At 47.1% G+C, this 19,630-nt stretch overlaps 2 protein-coding genes across 2 annotated transcripts in view; one reads left to right on the forward strand and one right to left on the reverse strand.

Annotated features, from left to right (window-relative positions):
• Positions 1-1,938: 1,938 nt before the first annotated feature.
• LOC127052858 (uncharacterized protein DDB_G0292642-like) lies at positions 1,939-12,712 on the reverse strand. The gene is made up of 4 exons (XM_050956982.1): positions 12,456-12,712; positions 9,801-9,895; positions 6,851-7,018; positions 1,939-3,450 (listed from the first exon to the last, which is right to left on the reverse strand). The coding sequence occupies exons 1-4, from the start codon at positions 12,523-12,525 to the stop codon at positions 2,995-2,997; spliced, it is 789 nt and encodes a 262-aa protein (XP_050812939.1). The 5' UTR covers positions 12,526-12,712; the 3' UTR covers positions 1,939-2,994.
• A 4,214-nt stretch (positions 12,713-16,926) lies between these two features.
• Positions 16,927-19,630, forward strand: part of LOC127052809 (ubiquitin carboxyl-terminal hydrolase 47-like) — a 45,591-nt gene continuing 42,887 nt past the window's right edge. Inside the window, exon 1 of the mRNA XM_050956896.1 lies at positions 16,927-17,054. The gene's annotated coding sequence lies outside the window, so the exon portion shown is untranslated. The remainder of the gene's footprint in view (positions 17,055-19,630) is intronic.

The following is a 19,630-nucleotide window of genomic DNA, read 5'->3' on the forward strand; positions in this document are numbered from 1 at the left end:
ACTACAGGGGTGTAGAATCATTTCTACTGTTCAAAAAATGAGAGTTCCTTTAATATTTTACTAGATCTGCACTTAGAATCCCCATGTGGCATGAATTATTGTCTAAATCCAATCTCTCTGAATGCTGTGAAACAGGAGGGCCAGGGAGCAGTGAGAGAGGGGAAGTATATAAACCCAAGGCTAATTGAGGCGTGGTTCCCTGTAGACTAAGGAGGGTGGCTGCAGGTTAATTGGAGCACCTGCAGTCAATTAAGGCCCCATCAGGAACCTAATAAAAACCCCTGCTGCGTGCAGTTAGGGAGAAGGAGAGAGGATTGGAGTTTAGAGGCATGCTGTGAGATATGAAAGACCAGCAAATGAAAGTAAGGGACCCTGCCCCAGCAGGGGAGGGAGACTCCCTTCCCCAGTGTCTAAGGACTGAAGGTACCCCACCTAAGGAGGAAGAGGGTAAGAACCTGCAGGGGTTCAGAGGGGCTGGGGCTCAGAGTGAGGAGCAAACCTAGGCCCCTTCCCTCCTTTACCACCTTCCCTAGGCCACTAGCGGGGACCTTGGTGCCCCAAGAATAGGGGCAAAGGGTGGCATCTTAGTGCATGTCCTAAACATACAGCTAAGGGTAGCATAAAATCTCTCCTTTACCGGTAAAGGGTTAAGAAGCTCAGGTAACCTGGTTGGCACCTGACCAAAAGGACCAATAAGGGGAGAAGATACTTTCAAATCTGTGGGGGAAGGGTTTTTTGGGGGGCTGTTCTTCTTTCGGGAAACAGAGAAAGAGAGAGACCAAGCAAGTAATCCAGCTCCTACTGAATGATACATCTAAAAGTACAGAAATAGTAAGTAACAGCAAGGAAATGCATTAGAGTATCTTGTTTTAGCTTGTGAATTTTCCCTGTGCTAAGAGGGAGGTTTATCCCTGCTTTTGTAACTTTAAAGTTTTGCCCAGAGGGGAATGCTCTGTGTTTTGAATCTGATTGCCCTGTAAAATTACCTTCCATCCTGATTTTACAGAGGTGCTTCTTTTACTTTTTCTTGATAATGAAGTTCTGTTTTTAAAAACCTGATTGGTTTTTAGTGTCCTAAAAACCCAAGGGGCTGGCTGATGCTTACCTTGGTTACTCTCAAGCCTCCCCAAGAAAGGGGGTGAAGGGGCTTGGGGGGGATATTTTGGGGAAACAGGAACTCCAAGTCATCCTTTTCCTGAATCTCTGTCTAACTCACTTGGTGGTGGCAGCAGTACCCATCCAAGGACAAGGAATGATTTGTACCTTGGGGAAGTTTTTAACCTAAGCTGGTAGAAATAAGCTTAGGGGGTCTTTCATGTGGGTCCCCACATCCATACCCTAGAGTTTAGAGTGGAGAGGGAACCCTGACAGCCCCCCACCAAGAAAAGCGCAAGACCCACGATACTAACATTGGCCATCTTGTCACAATATATAAAGCTTTTATCTCCTGTGTTCCTAAGTGCTGTATGTGGACCAAAAGCAATGGTGAACAGGCATGGAGTTATCTAGGAATGGTCAAAAATTCTCAGTCAAAACTGTTTTTGACAGAAAATTGGGTTTTCAACTAACCTGAGTTTTTTCTATGGAATGTATCTGCTTTCTGTGGAAAATTACAAATTTATTCACTGAAAACCAAAAAGTTCTCCCCCAAAACCTCAAGTTTTTTTTTTTCTATTTTTCACAAAATGAAATGTTCAGCAGAAAACAAAAAAAAATTATTTTTTTTGTGGTGGTGAAATTTTGCACAGGAGTTAAAAAAGCTGACCAGTTCTATTAGTCTCCTATTGCATCACAAAATTTCAAGCATACTATAAGCAGATAGCATTCTGCTAGTAGACGGGCACAAACATTAAATTTCACCAAAACTTCCTAGAAGGCTCATTTTAAAATCTCAAAAATCTATTTAAATTTATTCAACACTTTCAGAACAAGAGTCAATTAATTTGTCAATGAGTTTTAATGCTAAACCTCTGAAAGCAAGAAAAACATTTGTGGAGATACAAAGCAAATCAAAATCCGTCTTGCAATGAAATGCTAACTATAGTATTAACTATGAAGAGTGTACTGTAATGTGACAATAGTAGATATCTAAGAATCACTGTCTAACCTTGAACAGAGAATATTGCTGTACTGGAATAAAGAAGACCCATAGTTTTGCTTCCACAGGCCAGCATGATGACACATTGTACATAGACCAGTTTATTCACAGCTTCACAATAGGTTATATTTAGAAATTTGGTGTGTTTGGTATGTCTTAACTGGCCCTCACTATTCCCAATGAATGGCAAGCCTGAACTTTCTTACCCATGAAAAGAGTAAGATTGATTAATACTGGGTTCAAGAGGGACTCCCCAGGTTGTGTGTGTTAGATTGCAGTACTGTGTGTGAAAAGCTGGACATATTTCACAAGGCTTTCACATATTTCACTATCCCTGTGGGGAAGGTTGGAGAACTGCACAGGAAGAGTGTTGTTGGTTGTTTTCATTCAGTTAGATAAAATACTTCAAAAGCCAAGATCGAACCTCTTTATCCTAAGCCTATGAAAATAAAAACATTTTTGTATTTGGTTTTGTTTAAGCTTGGTTCAGTCTTAGCCACCTTGTAGAGAGGGGAAATAAAATTATGATTATGAATTTATATTTGCTGTCTAGCAAAATCTGAGTATCTGTTAATTGCATGGGTTCTCCAGTATCATAAACAAGCTACAAAAATAGCATATGTATTTTATATTACAAGCATTTTCTTTTTTCACGTATGGCTTAAATATCAGGTGTAGCATACCTATAATATTCCCTTCAATACACGCAATCCTTACTGGAAAAAGTGTCATCAGAGGGGGTGGGCTTGTCCTGACTCTCGATCAATCTCTTATCTGTCCATCAAGCTTAATTTGACAGGAGGGATAACGTAGCATTCGGGAGTATTGCGGTGGAGCTGAGTACTGACCCTGGGGCATTTCCTAATCTCCCTGGCCTGTATGGCTGTAACAATTGTTTATTTCTGAGCCCATACCGGAATTTGTGTTTGTTTTGGAGCAAGTGGTTTTGCACAGTATTGAAAATAGGCACCACTTTTGCTGGCTTGGCAGTTACGAGCAATTTCAAGGCAAGCGAAACAAAATTCAACATGACATTGTGGACATATAATATATTTGCACTTTTCCATGTGCTCAATGAGTCGCCCACAGGTGGGACAAGCACGGATGGAGGGACAGTTTTTTATTTCACTTCCTGGAAGATCCTTCAGCTTGCATTTTGCTAAGACTTCCAGGGACTGGTTCTTGCATCCCACATTTTCACACCTCTCGGATGGTGCTCCAGCACCTTTCCAGGGCTTCAGGCACTGCCAGCAGAACTCAAAGACTACCCCCTTCAGCGAATGGCAAAGGATACAGACCACCCTCAAGTTTTTCAGATCTTGGCGTTCCACGTAGCTGTGGCAGTTGGGACACTTAGAGAAAAAACAAATTTCAGAGGTGAGTGAGACTGTTACTCCATCCTTTTTAAAAAGAAAGTGACACAAAATGGTATCTACATAACTTCTGGAGTTCCCTCCCATTTTACAGACCATTGTAAAGATGAGTGTGTGCCCTTTGGACTCTTTTATGATTTATAATGAAGGCCTGAAAGGGTATTTTCCTCCCCCCAAAACACTTATTGTTTTTGATCATTTGCCATAGAAATATCAGGAACATCAAGTCTTAGGCTTTGTCTACACTATATAGTTTTGTCAACAAAAGTCAGCTTTTGCTGACCAAACAATGGAGATGTACACTCTGAAATGCTCCTCCGGCCGATGTCACTCCCCTGCTTTGTTGACACAAGAAAACCATCTCAACGAAAGGCATAGGGTTTATGTTGGTGCAGTTAGGGTGACAGTGCCTGTGTAGACACTGCATTCCTTACATCGGTCATTGGGTGTCATTCTTGTCAGTTTCACAATTCTGAAGAAGCCGTGATATTGACAAGAAAGCTGCTCCCAGCTCCAGAGCTGGGCTATTGCCTGGTCTCTGCTCCAAGCCAGACTGCCACCCAGGCTCCCTACTCCCCTCTGGGAGCCCTGCTGCCTGACTGGACTCTGGGTGCAGATCTCCCTGCTGGAGGTGAAAAGTCCTTGGCAGCTTTCCCCCCACCTGCCAGCTAAGAGCAGGGAGGTGAGAAGCTGGGGGCAAGCTGGGCTCCTGGCAGGGAGCTGTGCAGAGCTGAGAACCTTAGCTCTCAGCACCCTATGCTGCCTCTTGTCAGTCAGCGGGAGTACACCTGGTGAGGTCACGCACCACCGACAGAAGGAGGGTCGTGCGGACATCAGCCACCACAGTAATTAATGCAATGGCTGTAAGTCGATCTAAGATTGACTTATCTTTAGTACAGACATAGCCTTCGCTTTTGCTGACGATCATCCTTGGCAAATCAGGGAAATGGATTGGGGGCACTCCAGCTCTTCGCGATAGGGTGGGGTGTGTTGAATCTTTCACACAGCTTTTCTTATCACTTTTCACTAGAAATGTTTATGCAGTCTGAGTCAAAATCCATTATTCTCACAATCAGGTTTGTTTCCTTGCTTTCTGTATGTCCTGATCCCACTAGTTTCATTCTTACAGCATAAAATGGAATGGACAAACCCTGAATTTCTAACATTAAAAGAGCCCAGGAGGCTGGGGAAGCAGGCAGTTCTGGCGTCCTTTATCTACATCATGAAGAACTTAAAAGGAAACAAATAGGTTACCTAGCAGTAGTTGTGGTTTCTCATGATTAGCCTCTGTGCAGTCACACTCATGGAATGATATCCCCACTGCCTGTAGGATCTGGAAATCCCTAGAAAACCATGTTTGTAAGGGCTGCAAAAAATGCTTCCTCGCCAGCCTGTGAGGTTATATAAGGGACTGCAGCCCATTTCTTTTCCTGAAACTCACTGTTGCAGATATACAGAGAACTCCCAGGTTGAGGGGAAGAAGGGAGGGGCATGGCAGCTCTTAGGAAGCACAGTCACCGCTAGGTAGTGATTTTCCTCTTTCGGAGACCCTGCTTTTGGGAGGTCAGTGAGCAGAACAGCCCATGTGGAAAGTGGGCTGAGGAGTACTCGGTTAAATACAGATTGTAACATGGCTTTCCCAGTCCAGCACTGGCCAAGTGTGAGGACCAGCGGAAGCAAAATGTGTGAATCAAACTCCACGTCACTGCTCTGCATATTTTGGAGATAGATATCTCAGACAGTCGATGGCAGCAGAGAGAACCCTACGGCGTGAGTCCTAAGCAGTGCGTAAGATTATTCATGAGGCCAGGGGTGGAGCCTCCAGATTGATATGGAGAACTCTTCTGTCCCTTGGGATAAAGGTCCTGAGAGAGAGGCCGGTACTGTGGGGGGTCTGGAACAACTCTGGAAGGTAAGTATGTCACTGCTCCCTTGGCTATGCTGGAACAATCAGGATCAGCCTCGCTTTGTCTTGGTGGACCTTTTTGAATGGCCAGTGTGATGGGGTGAACTGGAAGACATGCATACAGCAAATCCTTGCTCCAGTCCAGGAGGAGAGCATCTAGCAGAGATTACTGTTTATAAGCAGGCAGGAGCAAGCAAAGGGGACATTTGGAATTCTCTCTGGAGGCAAAGAAATGTATGTCTGGCATTCCCTGCCTGCTGAGGAGACAGCTCTTCAGTGTTGAGCTGCTCTGCTGAGAACTTCTTTGCACATTCTTCTCTCCTGGTTGCAGACCAATGCCAGAGTCTCATATTGTCTTTGCACAGTGCTAGAGAGTGAGCTCTGCCTTGCTCGTAGTACATTGCTGTGGTTTTGTGTGGACAACCTGGCCTTGGGAAGAGAATTCTTTGGTCCAGTGAATGGCTTTTGCTTCCCACTTGTTCCCGGGGTCACGGATGACAACTAGTTCTTGGAAGCCCCGTGCAGATTGGAAACATTTGTAATCATTACAGCCAAGGGAGCTGGGTGGTTAAAGCAAACTCCCTATAGCTCGCTATCTCTGGGTCTGTGTGGGGATGGGGAGTAGATCATTGTCTATAAGTGCAGAATAAGATGACTTGGCCCCTTTTTAGTTTTTCTCCAAAGCTGCAGATTCCAAAAAATTTGGAGCTGAGATGCTGCATGTCAGTCTGTGCCAGTTGCTGCAGCAGACAAGATAAGCGGGACCCTATGGTATCAGCCAGCTCCCCTTCTCAGGAGCCAGAAGCCCATGGCTGATGTATAGGACAATCCCATCCTGAACAGAGGCTTGCAGTATAGTAAGCGATAGATCCCTGGCCTCCATAAACAGTGGTGGTGACCTCCTACTTGACAGGCGTGCACCCTTCTCCCTAAAAACCACGAGGAGTCCTTGTGGCACCTTAGAGACTAACACATTTATTTGGGCATAAGCTTTCGTGAGCTATAACCCACTTCATCGGATGCATGAAGTGGAAAATACAGGCCCAATGGACACAGCTTTCCAGATGGTTCGGGAAACTTGAGGTGTCAGGCGCATCATCCCATGAGTGGGAATGTACAGAGGACCTTGAAATAGTGCTTTCCCATGCAGGTCACCTTTCAGGAGATATTCCATTCGTCTGCTCCATCTCCTGCACCTGCCCAGCTGCATAAATAAGGTCAATGTCCCCTGGCTCTGTTAGGGATGTGAGCTATGTGAGGCTGGGCAGAGGAACAGCTGGATTCAGGATGTCTGCTCCTTGAGATGCCCTGGATCAGTAACCAGTAGCATCACTGTCATGGTGCAACATGGAAGCTGCTGCAACAGCACCAGCAGGAGCGGCACAGCTTCACCATTATCTACAAGGTGCCTTCATGAATAAAACAAAGGCAGAGGTGTGAAAGAGGAGAGAAGCAGTAGGGATCCGGACTCACCTCTTTGAAGTCATGGTAATATTTAGCTGCAAACTTTGCAAGTTTTTCTTCAAAGTTCCGTTGCTCTGTTTCAGTGAGTGAAGCATTCCGGCGGACTTCCGGATAGGACCATTCCGCCCCACATTTCTTCCCATTAACATCAGCAGGGCAGTGAAACTTCAAGTAACCCTGTAGACCAGGAAAGCAGAGAAGATAAAGAGGCAGAGCTGTGAAACTTGAAACCTGTGCCATATTACAAGCCACCTCTTAAGGCCAGCATTAACTCCATCTTAATAGAGTTGCTTGTTTGGAATTTGGATCTGCTTGTACTAATGAGATTCTGGTGGTGCTGGAGGTGTTAAATAAGGTCAGAAAATTGTGCTTTCCCTTATTTCTGAAGCAGCTTAATTCTTCATTTCTCTCACTTTGTTGAAGCATTGTGTGTATATATAGTCATAACCAACCTTCACGTCCCATTAATTTTTTTTAAATAACTTGCTAATCTAAGGCTTATGAATGTGTCACTGTCATCAGCAAGGGAAATATTTATAAATTTATTTAAAGGAGTATATTTGTGAAATATTTCCTGAAGCAAAAAACCAAAGTCATGGCTAAAAACTCATGGGGGGGGGGGGAGGAATCAATGATTTGAAGAAAAATTGCTCTGACCCTGTGGTTGCCATTCTGGCCAACTATGCTGTTTTGTGGGGATACTTATAAAATTACTCTTCTTTCTTTTAGTATTTAACACTTCTTTCCCTATTTTTGTCTAGTTCTTTATGTTCTCTTCCAAGCTGGGCAATACAGAACGGATAACTGCAACGAGCAATTCCAGCCGCAGTTGGCTGTTTAATTCACCTTATGTTCTCTTTGGTGTTTGAGGAATTTCAGGTTCTCATCCACTCAGCCTGCCTTCTTTCTTAAACTTAAGACTGGCTCAGGGGTCGGCAACCTTTCAGAAGTGGTGTGCCGAGTCTTCATTTATTCACTAGAATTTAAGATTTCGCGTGTCAATAATACATGTTAATGTTTTTAGAAGGCCTGTCACTAGCTCAGCATTCTGCTGGAATTAAAAGTTTATTAGAGAATGTTTAAATAAAAATGATACAAAGAGTTCAAAGCGTCAGTCGTTGGTCAAATCTACTTAGAAAGTTACATGCATCTTCTCCATTTGGCCGAGTTCCTCTTTTACCTGGTTGCCAGTGGGAGGGAGACGGCTAGGTGTTGGCAGGGAGTGGGAATTGAAACCAAGTGAGACAAACCAAGTGCTCTTTTGGGGTGGCAGGTGAAGCTGCCTGTTGACAGCTTGGAGGAAGTCGGTCACTGCTATGTCAGGGCTCTAGCTGCGTTCAGGGTTTTGTATATAATGTGGCCTCACCTCATTGCTTTGTGTACCCCTGACATTACAATATCATTACAATCAAAAGTACCAATCCAGCCCAGGAATTGCTGGATTTCTTGTCACATTTCCAGCACAATTTTGCAGACTCAAAAGGTTCAAAGAACTCAAAGGCTTTAAAAAACAGCATCTGCCCTTCAGATGTTTATCTGGAATAGACCCTTTGAACTTTCTCAGGTTCTCTTATCACTGGAAAGAATGATCTCTTTGCATCACAGGTAGTTACTTATTTCTCATGGGCAGGGAGGGAAGCGGGGGATGGGAGGGAAAATTACAGTAAACAGTCTCAGAATCAGGGCCGGCTTTAGGCCGATTCGCCTGATTCCCAGGAATCGGGCCCCACCCTAAGAGGGCCCCATGCCTTAGACACTTTTAAAACTTACCCCAGGTCCCTGGCTGCGATCTGCTCAGGGGTCTTCTGTGGTCCCGCTCTCTTGAGCGAAGCACAGGCCAGAGCACGGCAAGCCCCAAGGCCTCGCTCTCCCGGCTGGAGCTCCGGGCCTTAAATAGCCTCCAGAGCCCTGGGGTAGTGAGGGACTCCGGGGGCTATTTAAAGAGTCAGGGCTACAGCTGCCTGCCTCTGCCACCCTGGTCCTTTAAATAGCCCCCAGATCCCCGCCACCCCCATGCATTCCTCAGGGCTCCTGCGGCTATTTAAAAGGTCCAGGGTGGGGTAGAAGCGGGGGAGCCCTGGGCCCTTTAAATAGCCCCCAAAGCCCTGGGATAGCAGGGAGCTTGGGGGCTATTTAAAGGGCTGGGGCTCCAGCTGCCTCTGCTGCAACCCCTGCCCTGCCCACACCAGCCCCGCTCCCCCTGCCTGCAGCCAGCTCTGCACCCCGTGCCCACAGCCAGTCCCTGTCAGACCCCCAGCCATGTCTCCAGTCAACCCCTGCCACACACCCGTCGCCCTGCCCAAAGCCAGCCAGCCAGCCCCCCACACACTGCTGCCCGCACCAGCGCTGCCCTGTCTCCAGCCAACCCCTGCTGCACCCCCCTGCCTGAAGCCAGCCAGTCTCACACTCCCGGCTTCAGCCCTGCCAACCCCTGCTGGATCCCCCCGTGGCCCTGCCTGAAGCCAACCTGCCCCACGCACCCCCTATCTCCAACCAGCCCCGCACCCCTTGCCCTGCCTGCAGCCAGCCCCATGTCCACTTGTGCCCTACAGTTCCCAGGGCAGTAACCCTGCACACCTGCTTCAATGAGGGGGGCAGGGAGCAGCTGGGACCCACACATGTGAAACGGCAGTCATTAATAACCAATCAACAGCATATATGGTGCAATGTACATAATATATAATATTATTTATATAGTTATGGAAAGTAAATAATAAATGAAAGAAATGAGAGGCTTTTTTTTCAAGTCATCCCTGCCAGGGCCCCGCCAAAAATGTTCGAATTGGGCCCCATATTTCCTAAAGCCGGCCCTGCTCAGAATGCCCCACATTACTAATTGAAGACAGTTTTCCCACTTGACAGAACATTTCAATATATCAAGGGACACATCTCTGAAAGAAACCAAGTGTATTAAAAACATGCAGTATGACTTTTCTGACACCCTTCTGTGTTCTCTTACCTGGTCTAACAGACTTCGGCACCAACCTGTTAAGGAACCAGGATCTGCAGCATGTCCACAAGACATCTCCACCCTCATGAGATCCTCCTCATCACCTGACAAGCAAGGAGACACTAGCTGAATTAACATAAAAATCCTCTCAAACTGAGTGTGTTTATCAAGTCTGGATCTTTAGTCTGGGAGATTCTGCACACACACACCCAGTACTGAAGCAGCCGGCAGAAGATGCATCTAGGGTGCACATATTTACAAAAGTTCCTCTGGGATTTAGGGACTCAAGTCTCATAGACTTTCAATGGGACACGTGGGACTTGCACTTTTAAAACCCTGAGGTGCTTTTGAAAAACTGGTGTTACACATTTAAATATTTTCTCCTTCAGCTTTCCTTATTTGGTTCAGACCATTCTTTTTACCCGTGGAGGAAGGGGTCTTCTCTTGCCTTCCCACAACCCTGAGGACCCCCATCTTTCCTGCTTAGAAAAGATGTCGTTAAAGCAAAAGATGGTGAGTCAGGTGATCTGAGTTCTAGTCCCACTCAGTGGTGGATTTAGAGTTAGTGGGGCCCTGTGCTCAGCTTCATTTTTGGGGCCCCTCCTTGGGACCCAGCTAAGAAAAATAACATTCTCTCCTCCCCCCTCCCCCGCACCCCATTTTTCATTATTTTTTTTTCTTCATCCTCCTCCTATAAGTAATAGGAAGTAAATGAAAATAAAGTGAGGTACCTTGATTGGTTTTGGAGTCTAACTTATTTTTCCAAAAACCACTTGAAAAATCACTGAAGGTCTCAGTGGACCACATAACAATCTTTCCAAATATTGTTTGGACCATTAGCTAACTACTGTAAAACACTCTGGATAAGAGCGCTTTATTTAAAAAAATGTGAAAAAAAAGTTGGGGTGTGGGGTCTGGCCAGGACTTAGGGTGTGGGAGGGGGCTCAGGGTTGGGGAAGGAGGTTGGGGTGTGGAGTGTGCCTGGGGAAGCTCCTATTTGGTCCGAGGGGTGCAGGTAGGAATGTGGGGTGGGGGTGCAGGAGTCAGGGCATGGGGTGTGGGGGACCTGGGTATGTGGGGGGTGCATGGCGGCTGGGAGTGTGTGAGGGGGTGCAGGAGTCAGGGCAGAGGGTGGGGCCTGGGGGTCATGGGATTGTTCCCAGCCCTGAGCGGCTCACGGCAGGGAGCTGGAGGAGGATGTTTAGGGGGAGTGTGGGGGTCCCAACTTTGATCCGCCCTGCCCCGATTCCATCCCCTTCCCCAAGGCCCCGCTCTCGCCTCTTCTCCACCTCCTCCCCCAAGCGTGCTGTGGCCCCGCCCTTCCCCCTCCCTCCCAGAGATGGCAAACAGTTGTTTGGCAGTGGGGGAAGTGCTGGGAGGGAAGGATGGAAATGTGGCATGCTTGGGGGAGGGGTGAGCTTGGCTGCCGGTGGGGGCAGAGCCTGCAGCAAGAACTTCAGGAGTGGGCAGGACCATGCTGCCGCCGCCGCAGCAGCTTCTTGGCCCTGGGCCCCCCTGTCATTTGGGGTGCCAGTGCCAGGACACCTTGCTGTGTTTTAGTGTAAATCCACCTCTGGTCCCACTACCACAGACTTCCTGAGCCTTCTTCCTCACGGTCCTTTGGCTCCTTCAGGCTAGCCCAGCTGCCATAAAAATGCACAGAGCATGTACAGGACCCCCCTACAGAATAACACCTGGTACAGGAAGGTGAAACTCTCCTGTTACTTGCAACAGCTCCACCCAAAAGAGACTATCACAAAATTAGCAATAATACAGCGTTTCTTCCGGCTGACTTTCTCGCGTGCTAAGAAGAACTTGTTAAACTATTGTAACATCACTATCTGATGTCTCCCACCATAATCATCACAGTCTCCATCTCATTTTTTGGATGTTCTGACATTTCCCTGGCTTTTTGACCACTGCTACGTGATGAACTATGGGCTCCACTGAGCTGTCTGCAGCGATGCTCAAGACTTTTTACAAAATGCTCAGTACAAGCCAACCAGCAAATCTGGGGGGGGTGGTGACCTGGCAGGCCCCCCACCATTGCCTCTGTCTGTATGAAATCCACCAAGGGCTTTTTACATCTTTTGACACAGATACTTTTACATTAGTTCAATTTAAAGTAATGATCATTTTCATCCCCTCTTTCAGCTTCTTAGCTGGGACAGGATCTGTGTTCTGATCCACCCGCCTGGCCACAAATGGGCAGAGTCCCAGGTGCATAAAAGGGGGCATATCCCCTCCCCCTTCCATCTATGGCTACAGCATAGGTGGGCTCTAAAGGCTTCATCTGCTTCCCTAATGCCACCCCTTTCCCCACCGTTCCTCTCTCCAGACACCCCAGAGAAGCAGGAGAAAAGTGTCCACGCATACTGCATGCACCCAGCCGCCGCTTCTCCTAGTGAGCTGTGTGTGCTGAACAGGAAACTTCAAGGTGCAAAGTCACAAAATAGCAGGTTTCAGTAATTCACATAATGATTTTAAGTTTCTGCTTTGCTCTCATGCTTCAAAATGGCTTGAACATCTGGTTACACAAACTCCAATTCCATTTCAGAATGGTGAGACGATGCCCCTTCACCGCTCCCACAGTGCGTTTGCCACAAACAAGGAAGGACCTAAGTTATCAGGCTGATAGCAAATGAAAATGCTGCCCAGAATTACCTGTGATATCGTCCTTTCGACGAACAAACTTTGGTGCAGGCTCTTCGTTTTCTTTCCTAAAAAATTCCATCGTCTTAGCTGGAGACACAAAGGGGACAGAAAAGACCCCCCCAAAAATTATCGCTCAGGGGAGAGAGTGTCTGTCTGTCCTGTACAATGGTACAATTTGCTTTGACAAATCTCCGGGTGAGGATTACAAAGCTAGCTAGAAGTGGTTTCACTTTGGGCTGGTTAATGACTCCTCCCTCTCCAGCTGCTTCATTCTACACTCATACTGCAGAAGGGAGCTGCTCCTTTCATTTCCCTGTTTCCCTCTCTGTGAGGCCCAGAGAGCGTCAGTTCAAAAACATCCAGTCTACATACAAGGGGAGCGACAGTTTTGCCATGACAATTGTTACATGAAAGCCCTGATAAAAAGGACTCAAATGATAGAAATGTTACTTAGGATGCACATCTAAGTCACAGACAGTGTTTTGTGTCTAAAATAACTTTTACTTTTCATATTTAGTGTGAGTAACAGCAGCAGAAGGGCATGAGCAGAGAAAAGTAAACAATTTTGAACCTGTCTCCACCAAAATGTTCTTTAATTTAATTTAACTTTTATTTTTGGGGAGAGAATGTTCTGCTGTCCTGGTCCCTTATTTGACAGCAGGGCTGTCACTGAGCACTATTCTTTATCACCCTCTCAGGCAGCCCAGGAAGGATTTTGTTACCCTTATCTCAATGTTTATGACACAGAGTAAAACAGGTTTATTTGGGGTTTAGATTCCATTGGGTGCTGGGTGTCTGGGGACTGGTAACTTACTGAGCTGTTTTCAGATAAGTCTAGCTTTGAGGGCATGGCCCAGACCCTAGGTCTGTGTTGCAGCAGGCTAGCGTGTCTAGGTCAACAAGGCAGGGTTCTGGAGGCCCAGGCTGGCATGGGGAATGGTTTCAGAGATAATTCCAGCACGTGACAGGCCCAAGGGGATCTCTGTGACCAAACCCCTCACAGAGGCAAGGCTGGCTCCAAGGCAAATGCAGGGGCTCCTGCAGCCATGGGCGAATGCTTTGAGCAGCTGACAAATGACGGCTGCTGCTGGGCTTAAAAGCTGGTCTGCTGACTCTTCCTACCAATCAGGCAGCCTCCTGCAGGCCATTGTGCTCATTATAGTCCCTGGGGACTGGCTCAGCTGCAAGTCCTGATTCCTGACCCTCACAGGGTCTGTCCACACACTGCAATTAAAAACCCGTGGCTGGCCCTTACGACTGACTCCAGCTCATGGGGCTCGGGCTAAGGGTCTGTTTAATTGTGGTACAGATGTTTAGGCTGAGGCTGGAGCTCAAATTCTGGGACCCTCCTCCCCCCAATCCAGTTCTTCGGATCAGGAGATGTGGTGGGTGGGGCTGTGACTCTCAGAATTGCTCAGTACCAACAGGCAAAGCATTCACTATTCTGCAACAGCAACCCCTATCAGGCCTGACAAGATCACTACACCTAACACGCTGCTTTCGTAGTACTTAGTCCAAAAAGTATCTTGTGAGGCATCAAATAGAACCTTTTGTATCATAGTCAGTGTGAGATGTATGTCAGGTCAGGGTGTGAGGAGTTAGAGGTGCATACTAAAAACATGTTTAAATGATGTAACTGGGCAGGGTTGATAAATGAGCTTTCTCTAGACAAAGGAACGTTGATTTGCCTGTCTGCCTAGGCCTCTAATTTAAATTAAGCAGTGTGCAACCAACACAAGCCCTATTTGAATATTAAGTCAACACGGAAAATAGGTTTTGCGTGTGTGTGTGAGAAATCAAGAGGGGTGAGCACACTATAATCTGAGCCTCAGGGGTCATCCTGATTCAAAACAAGAACAACGTACTTAAGTAATATAAAGGAGGAAGTAAAAGGACGTTTTGTTGTCCATTTCACTGAGTTACAGTCATTGCTGCCTGGTGCCTCATGTTGCAGTTCCCAGCCAATGGGAGCTGCAGAGCTGGCACTTGGGGTGGGGGCAGAGTATGGGTAGAAGCCAGAGGGGGGACATACCACTGCTTCTGGGAGCCATGCGGCGCCATGGCAGGCAAGGCGCCTACCTTAGCTCCGCTCCACCACCAACCGGACCACTGTGTCAGTGGTACTGACCAGAGCCACCAGGGTCCCTTTTTGACTGGGCGTTCTGGTCAAAAACTGGACACCTGGCAACCTTAGGAACTGTTATTCCTGCCAAAGCTTCCTCACTTGAGGATAAATCCTACATTCAGGCAAAAATGCTATTGGTTACCCAGGAGTTTTGGCTAAGGGCTGCATAATTTTGTTGAAGTGGACTAGGGAATAAAAGGTCGTTTCAAACTGCTTGCAACATGGCTATAGGCAACTGTGCTTGATTACTACAGCTGTGTTCTTCTTGATGCAGCCCCGGCTTGTGAAATATGGGGAGGGACAGCAAAGCTGAGAGTAAAAAATAGAAAGTGAAAATCAGTTTTAAATGTTGTGTTTCTTGCTGGCTGAGGCAGCATTTACAGGAATTCAGCTGTTTGTCAGAAAGTGGTGCCTTGAGTTGATCTTTGAGCCTGCTTGTAAACAGGCAGGTTTCCTCTGGAGTTCCCCCTCCGGGGCAATGGGCCACAAAGGCCTTGCCCAGCCCAACTTTATGCTTCCTGTAAAGCTCAGCAGTTTGGTGATGCAAAGCACAGTTTATTAAATAGAAAGAGTGCTTCCTCTGCAGTTACCACTTCCTGGCCTGCAGAACACCAGGCCATTTGGGGTAAGCATTGAAAAACCTCAGTCCATTTCCCAATGGTCAGGTTTGTAACAGTCTGAGTACATCCCTCTGTGGGGTGGGATAGCTCAGTGGTTTGAGCATTAGCCTGCTAAACCTAGAGTTGTGAGTTCAAATCCTCAAGGGGGCCCTTTAGGGATCTGGGGCAAAAATCAGTCAGGGGATTGGTCCTGCTTTGAGCAGGGGATTGCATTAGGCCTCCTGAGGTCCCTTCTGACGCAGGTATTCTATGATTAACATCAAGGCCCAACTACAAGTTCCTGAAGCCAGGGCCAGCACTTCCATTTAGGTGACCTAGGCGGTCGCCTAGGGCACCAGGATTTGTGGGGGGGTGGCATTTTGCTGCCCTTGGCAGCAATTCGGCAGTGGGGGGTCCTTCCGCGCTCTGGGTCTTCGGCGGCAATTCTGCAGCGGGTCTCTCACTCGCTCCGGGACCCGCCACCGAAGTGCCCGGAAGACTGGGAGCGCAGAAGGACCCCCCCGCCGCAGAATTGCCACAAACGACCGGGAGCACGGAAGGACCCCCGCCTAGGGCGCCAAAAACCCTGGCGCCACTCCTGCCTGAAGCTCAGCATGAGGCACCATAATGAGCCAGTGAGTACAGGAGCTATTCATGCATCTGTCATAACTGAACGACCCTAGGGAAAGTGTTGGGTTATCAAGGGACCAAACCTCAAATGTCTTGGTTTCGATTAGCTTAGCATGAAACTTTTTCTCCACTCAAGCTGCTCTGAAGAGACAAGGTGAAGTATCAGCCTCCTTTCCTTAGGGCCACGGTTCTTATATTACTAGCAATAAGGCTTTGCGTGATGGTTTTAAACCTCAGGAGAGGAAGGGTGAGGCAGTGGTTAGGGTGCTAGGTTAGCACTTGGGAGCCCTGGGTTCACATCCTTGTTCACTTCAGACTCCATGTGTGGCTTGGGCAAGTCAACACTACAGTGCTACATCTGCGCCGCTGTAGAGCGTCTGGTGACGAGTCACTGTGCTGATGGGAGAACTCTCTCCAGTTGGCATAATTGCTGCTCTCCCACTGACATGTGGACAGTGTTTTGGTCACTGTTATTTGTATCCCTTGGCGGGGGGGAGCTTTTTCTCACCCCTGAGTGATGTGAGTTGCATCGAGTTAAGCAGTCATGTAGACCAGGCCTAAATCTCCCTTGCCTCAGTTCCCTCTGTATAAAATGGGGATAATACCACTGCCCTGCTTCCTGTGTGTGTTGGGTGTTAGGATAAAAAGGTGGAGATGCTCAGATCCTATGGAAATGGGGGCCACATAAGTACCAACAAAGTTAGCTCTCCCAGGGTCCTTCTGTTACTGTGTGTGCATGTGAATAATTGGAAATTTTCTATGTGTGAAAGTGCATTATGTTAACTTGTGCATTGAGTAAGGTGGGGCTGGTGGACCCTCCACACTCAGCAGCACAAGAGCAGGCCCATGGTGATTTAATGTTTGTTTGTTTTTTGAGGAAGTATATAATATTTCAATGCAGTGCCAGAGGATTTAGCCTTGTGACTCCCACTGGTGTTAAAGGAAGTTGCAGACCTAAATTAGTGCATGCTGAGCTGAATAATAAACACACTATACAAGGGTATATGAGTTCAAACTAATGTCAGTGACTTTCTTGCCAGCCAAGAACCACTGCTCCTTCTAGTGGGCTAAGAAGGAAAATGTAGCAAACGTATTTGCTCAATCTGTCCTGTCATAACGAAAGTGATAGTTAAAGGACCAGCTGCTTCGAAGTCCTCAGGCTCAGACTGTCCAGAGGGTTCAGCCTTTAGCTTTCTCCTTGGAACTCTGCTCAGGGGACTGACCTACACGCTGCTCAGGGACTTGTGCAAACAGGTAAGTTGTGTTACTGCGCAGAGGGGAAATCAGAACTTGAAAAGAACGTGTGTGACAGGTGGGGAAACTAGTTCACAATGTGTATCGGACTCACTGTGTGGAAAATACAATGGAGATTGTGTTGCAGGAGCGAGCAGTGTTAAACAGTGTGCGAATGGCAGTTTAGTTAAAAGGGGGAGTCAGACCTTTACATTCAGCTGGGTGTAGATTTTGCAGCTAGATGCTACTAACCTTTATGTCATGTGCTTGATTAGCCTGCAGGGTATCGAAACATGCACGAACCTGGGAAGACATCGGATGCTAACGACTGGTGAACTAAACCAGGCAGTTTGAAAGAGACGAGGGATGAGACAAACATGCAAAACCCAGTTAGTATTACTAAAATAAATAACAGTAATAATTTAGGTATTTTCATAGTACCAGTTGTTCACAGGGCATTTTATAAACCGGTATTGCTGGGAATACAAATCATCCCTGGGATAAGGCAGTTCTTAATAAAGGGGACCTCATTTTTTTTCTCCCTTAGCCTGTGATAAGCACCGTGTTCACCCTGAATGCGTTTGGCAAGCAGAAAGCAGGACAGGAGAAAACCCATTCATCTGGATTCTCGTTAAAAGCAAAACTTTCTTGTTTGATCAGAACCCAGCCGGGAGGCAGCACTACTTGGCATTCAGTGCAGGTTCAGTTCACTGGCAGGGTTTAGACTTTGATCTATATCTTTCATGTCCCCTCCCCCCTGAACATAGAGTGATAGCTGGGGTGGTGTTAGCCTCTCCGGGGGGGGGCCTGTTGTGGGCCTTTGCCCCACCTTGCCACAGTGTCCTGTCCTCCCTGTGGCCCCGCCCCTACTCCTCTTTTCCCTCCAAATCCCTGCCCCCTGTCCCCATGGGATGGGAGGCCGAAGCCATGCAGTGCTTGCAGCAGCTGCCGGGGGAGGGGGAGGGGCTAGCTCCAGGGCTGGGAGAGCCCTTGCAGCACTCGTGGGGAGGATGGTGCCCTGGGCCCTTGCAAGACCCCCTGGGCACCTCCCCCGGTGATAGTCTGCATCATGCTTAAATCTGTCTCTTCATAGGCCCAGGAGATCCAATACCAGGCAGGAGCATGTCTGGGGAGTGTTGCGGACACAGTCAGCAGGGCAGTTGCACTCAACAGTGGGGAGCTGATAGGTGTGCTCACCTAGCTGGGCAACCAGGGCAAAAATGTGTGGGGCTTTAAAGGGGAGGGGCTTTCCATTCTCCATAACCCCTGGGGAGCGGAGTTCACAATACTGACCAGAGCGGTCAGTGTGGGACGGCTGCTGGAGACAGTTACGGTCGCCGTACGTAACGCAGTGTCTATGCTCACCGTGCATCAACCTAAGTACATTGGCCATGGCTGTACGCCACTTCAGGAGGTGATGTTATTAAGTCAGTGTAACAGGGCATTTACATTGGCAGGAATCAAATTGAAGTGTAGACACATGCACAACTAGATCAGTGTAGGCTGCTTTGTGTTGACCTAGCATTGTAGTGTAGACCAGGCCTGAATGAGAGAGTCAGAAAGAGGAAGAAATAGGCAGCAGGGACTGGAAGAAAGGGAGAAAGCCAGGTGTCAAATCAGAGAGGAGTGTATGTGAAATGGCAAATTTGGTGTTACCCGCTGGGATTATTTAAAAGAGAAAAGCAAAGCAAATATGTGTAATATCATTGAGCAAATAATTTTCTATTAATTGTCATGTTGAGAGTGTTCTGAATTTGTCTAGCTGTCTGAAGGTTTGTCTACATGGGGAGTAGCTGAGGACTATTCCTGATTAACTATTTCTGATTAGCTCCCTGTGTGGATGCTCTTATTTGGAAATAAGGCACTCTGAGGGCAGGTCTACATTATGGGGACAAGTTGATCTAAGCTATGAAATTAGAGTTACGTTAGTAAAGTAACTCAAGTCAACGTAGCTTAGATCTACTTACTAAGGCAGCACTTTAATCTGTTAAGTATAGACACAGCCTAAGTCTTTCAATATCTGATACAAACTTGTAGTTCTTTCCACCCTGTGCACAGATCATTTGTTTTAAGGTGACTCTTGGGTGTTTTCTCCATCTTCATTTTGTCACTATCCTTATTCTGTTGACATTTCTCTGCATTTGCAAATAAAAATCCTCCCTATCTGTGGCAGAAGGAGGAAGAAAGGATGGAAGGGCAGACAGAATTTTAGACGGCGCCCCCGTCCCCCTCCAAAGTTCCAAGCATAGGAGCTGCCACACGTTGCTTACCAGAGATTCGGGATTAGACAATATGTAAACTGAGAGAGAAAGTGTGACACTGTGCCCCATATTCTTCATCGTTTTATGATATAATTTTGACATAGATATGATGCATTTTGTACAAGACAAGGCATGTGAGGTGTCATTGGAAAAGTTATGATTTGCTGAATATGATTATCCTATTTGTATGCATGTATCACTTTTGTATCTGAAGTTATGAATATTGACTATGGATCTGTATTTCACATGTAGTGAAACGCTCACTAGGCAAGATGCTTTCAGTCTAAATAGTTGGCTGGGAAGGACCAGTTCATGGTAATGAGCCATTAGGAAAAA

This window comes from Gopherus flavomarginatus, chromosome 5 (genome assembly GCF_025201925.1).
Source record: "Gopherus flavomarginatus isolate rGopFla2 chromosome 5, rGopFla2.mat.asm, whole genome shotgun sequence".
In the NCBI taxonomy this organism is placed as follows: Eukaryota; Metazoa; Chordata; order Testudines; family Testudinidae; genus Gopherus; species Gopherus flavomarginatus.

Bases quoted from the DNA above. Each gene is read 5' to 3' on its own strand.
- LOC127052858 (XM_050956982.1), bottom strand. From the start codon at position 12,525: ATGGAATTTTTTAGGAAAGAAAACGAAGAGCCTGCACCAAAGTTTGTT. The intron at 9,896-12,455 runs GTAATTCTGGGC...CTTGCTTGTCAG, and splicing joins TCGAAAGGACGATATCACAG to GTGATGAGGAGGATCTCATG. The intron at 7,019-9,800 runs GTAAGAGAACAC...CCTGGTCTACAG, and splicing joins GCCGAAGTCTGTTAGACCAG to GGTTACTTGAAGTTTCACTG.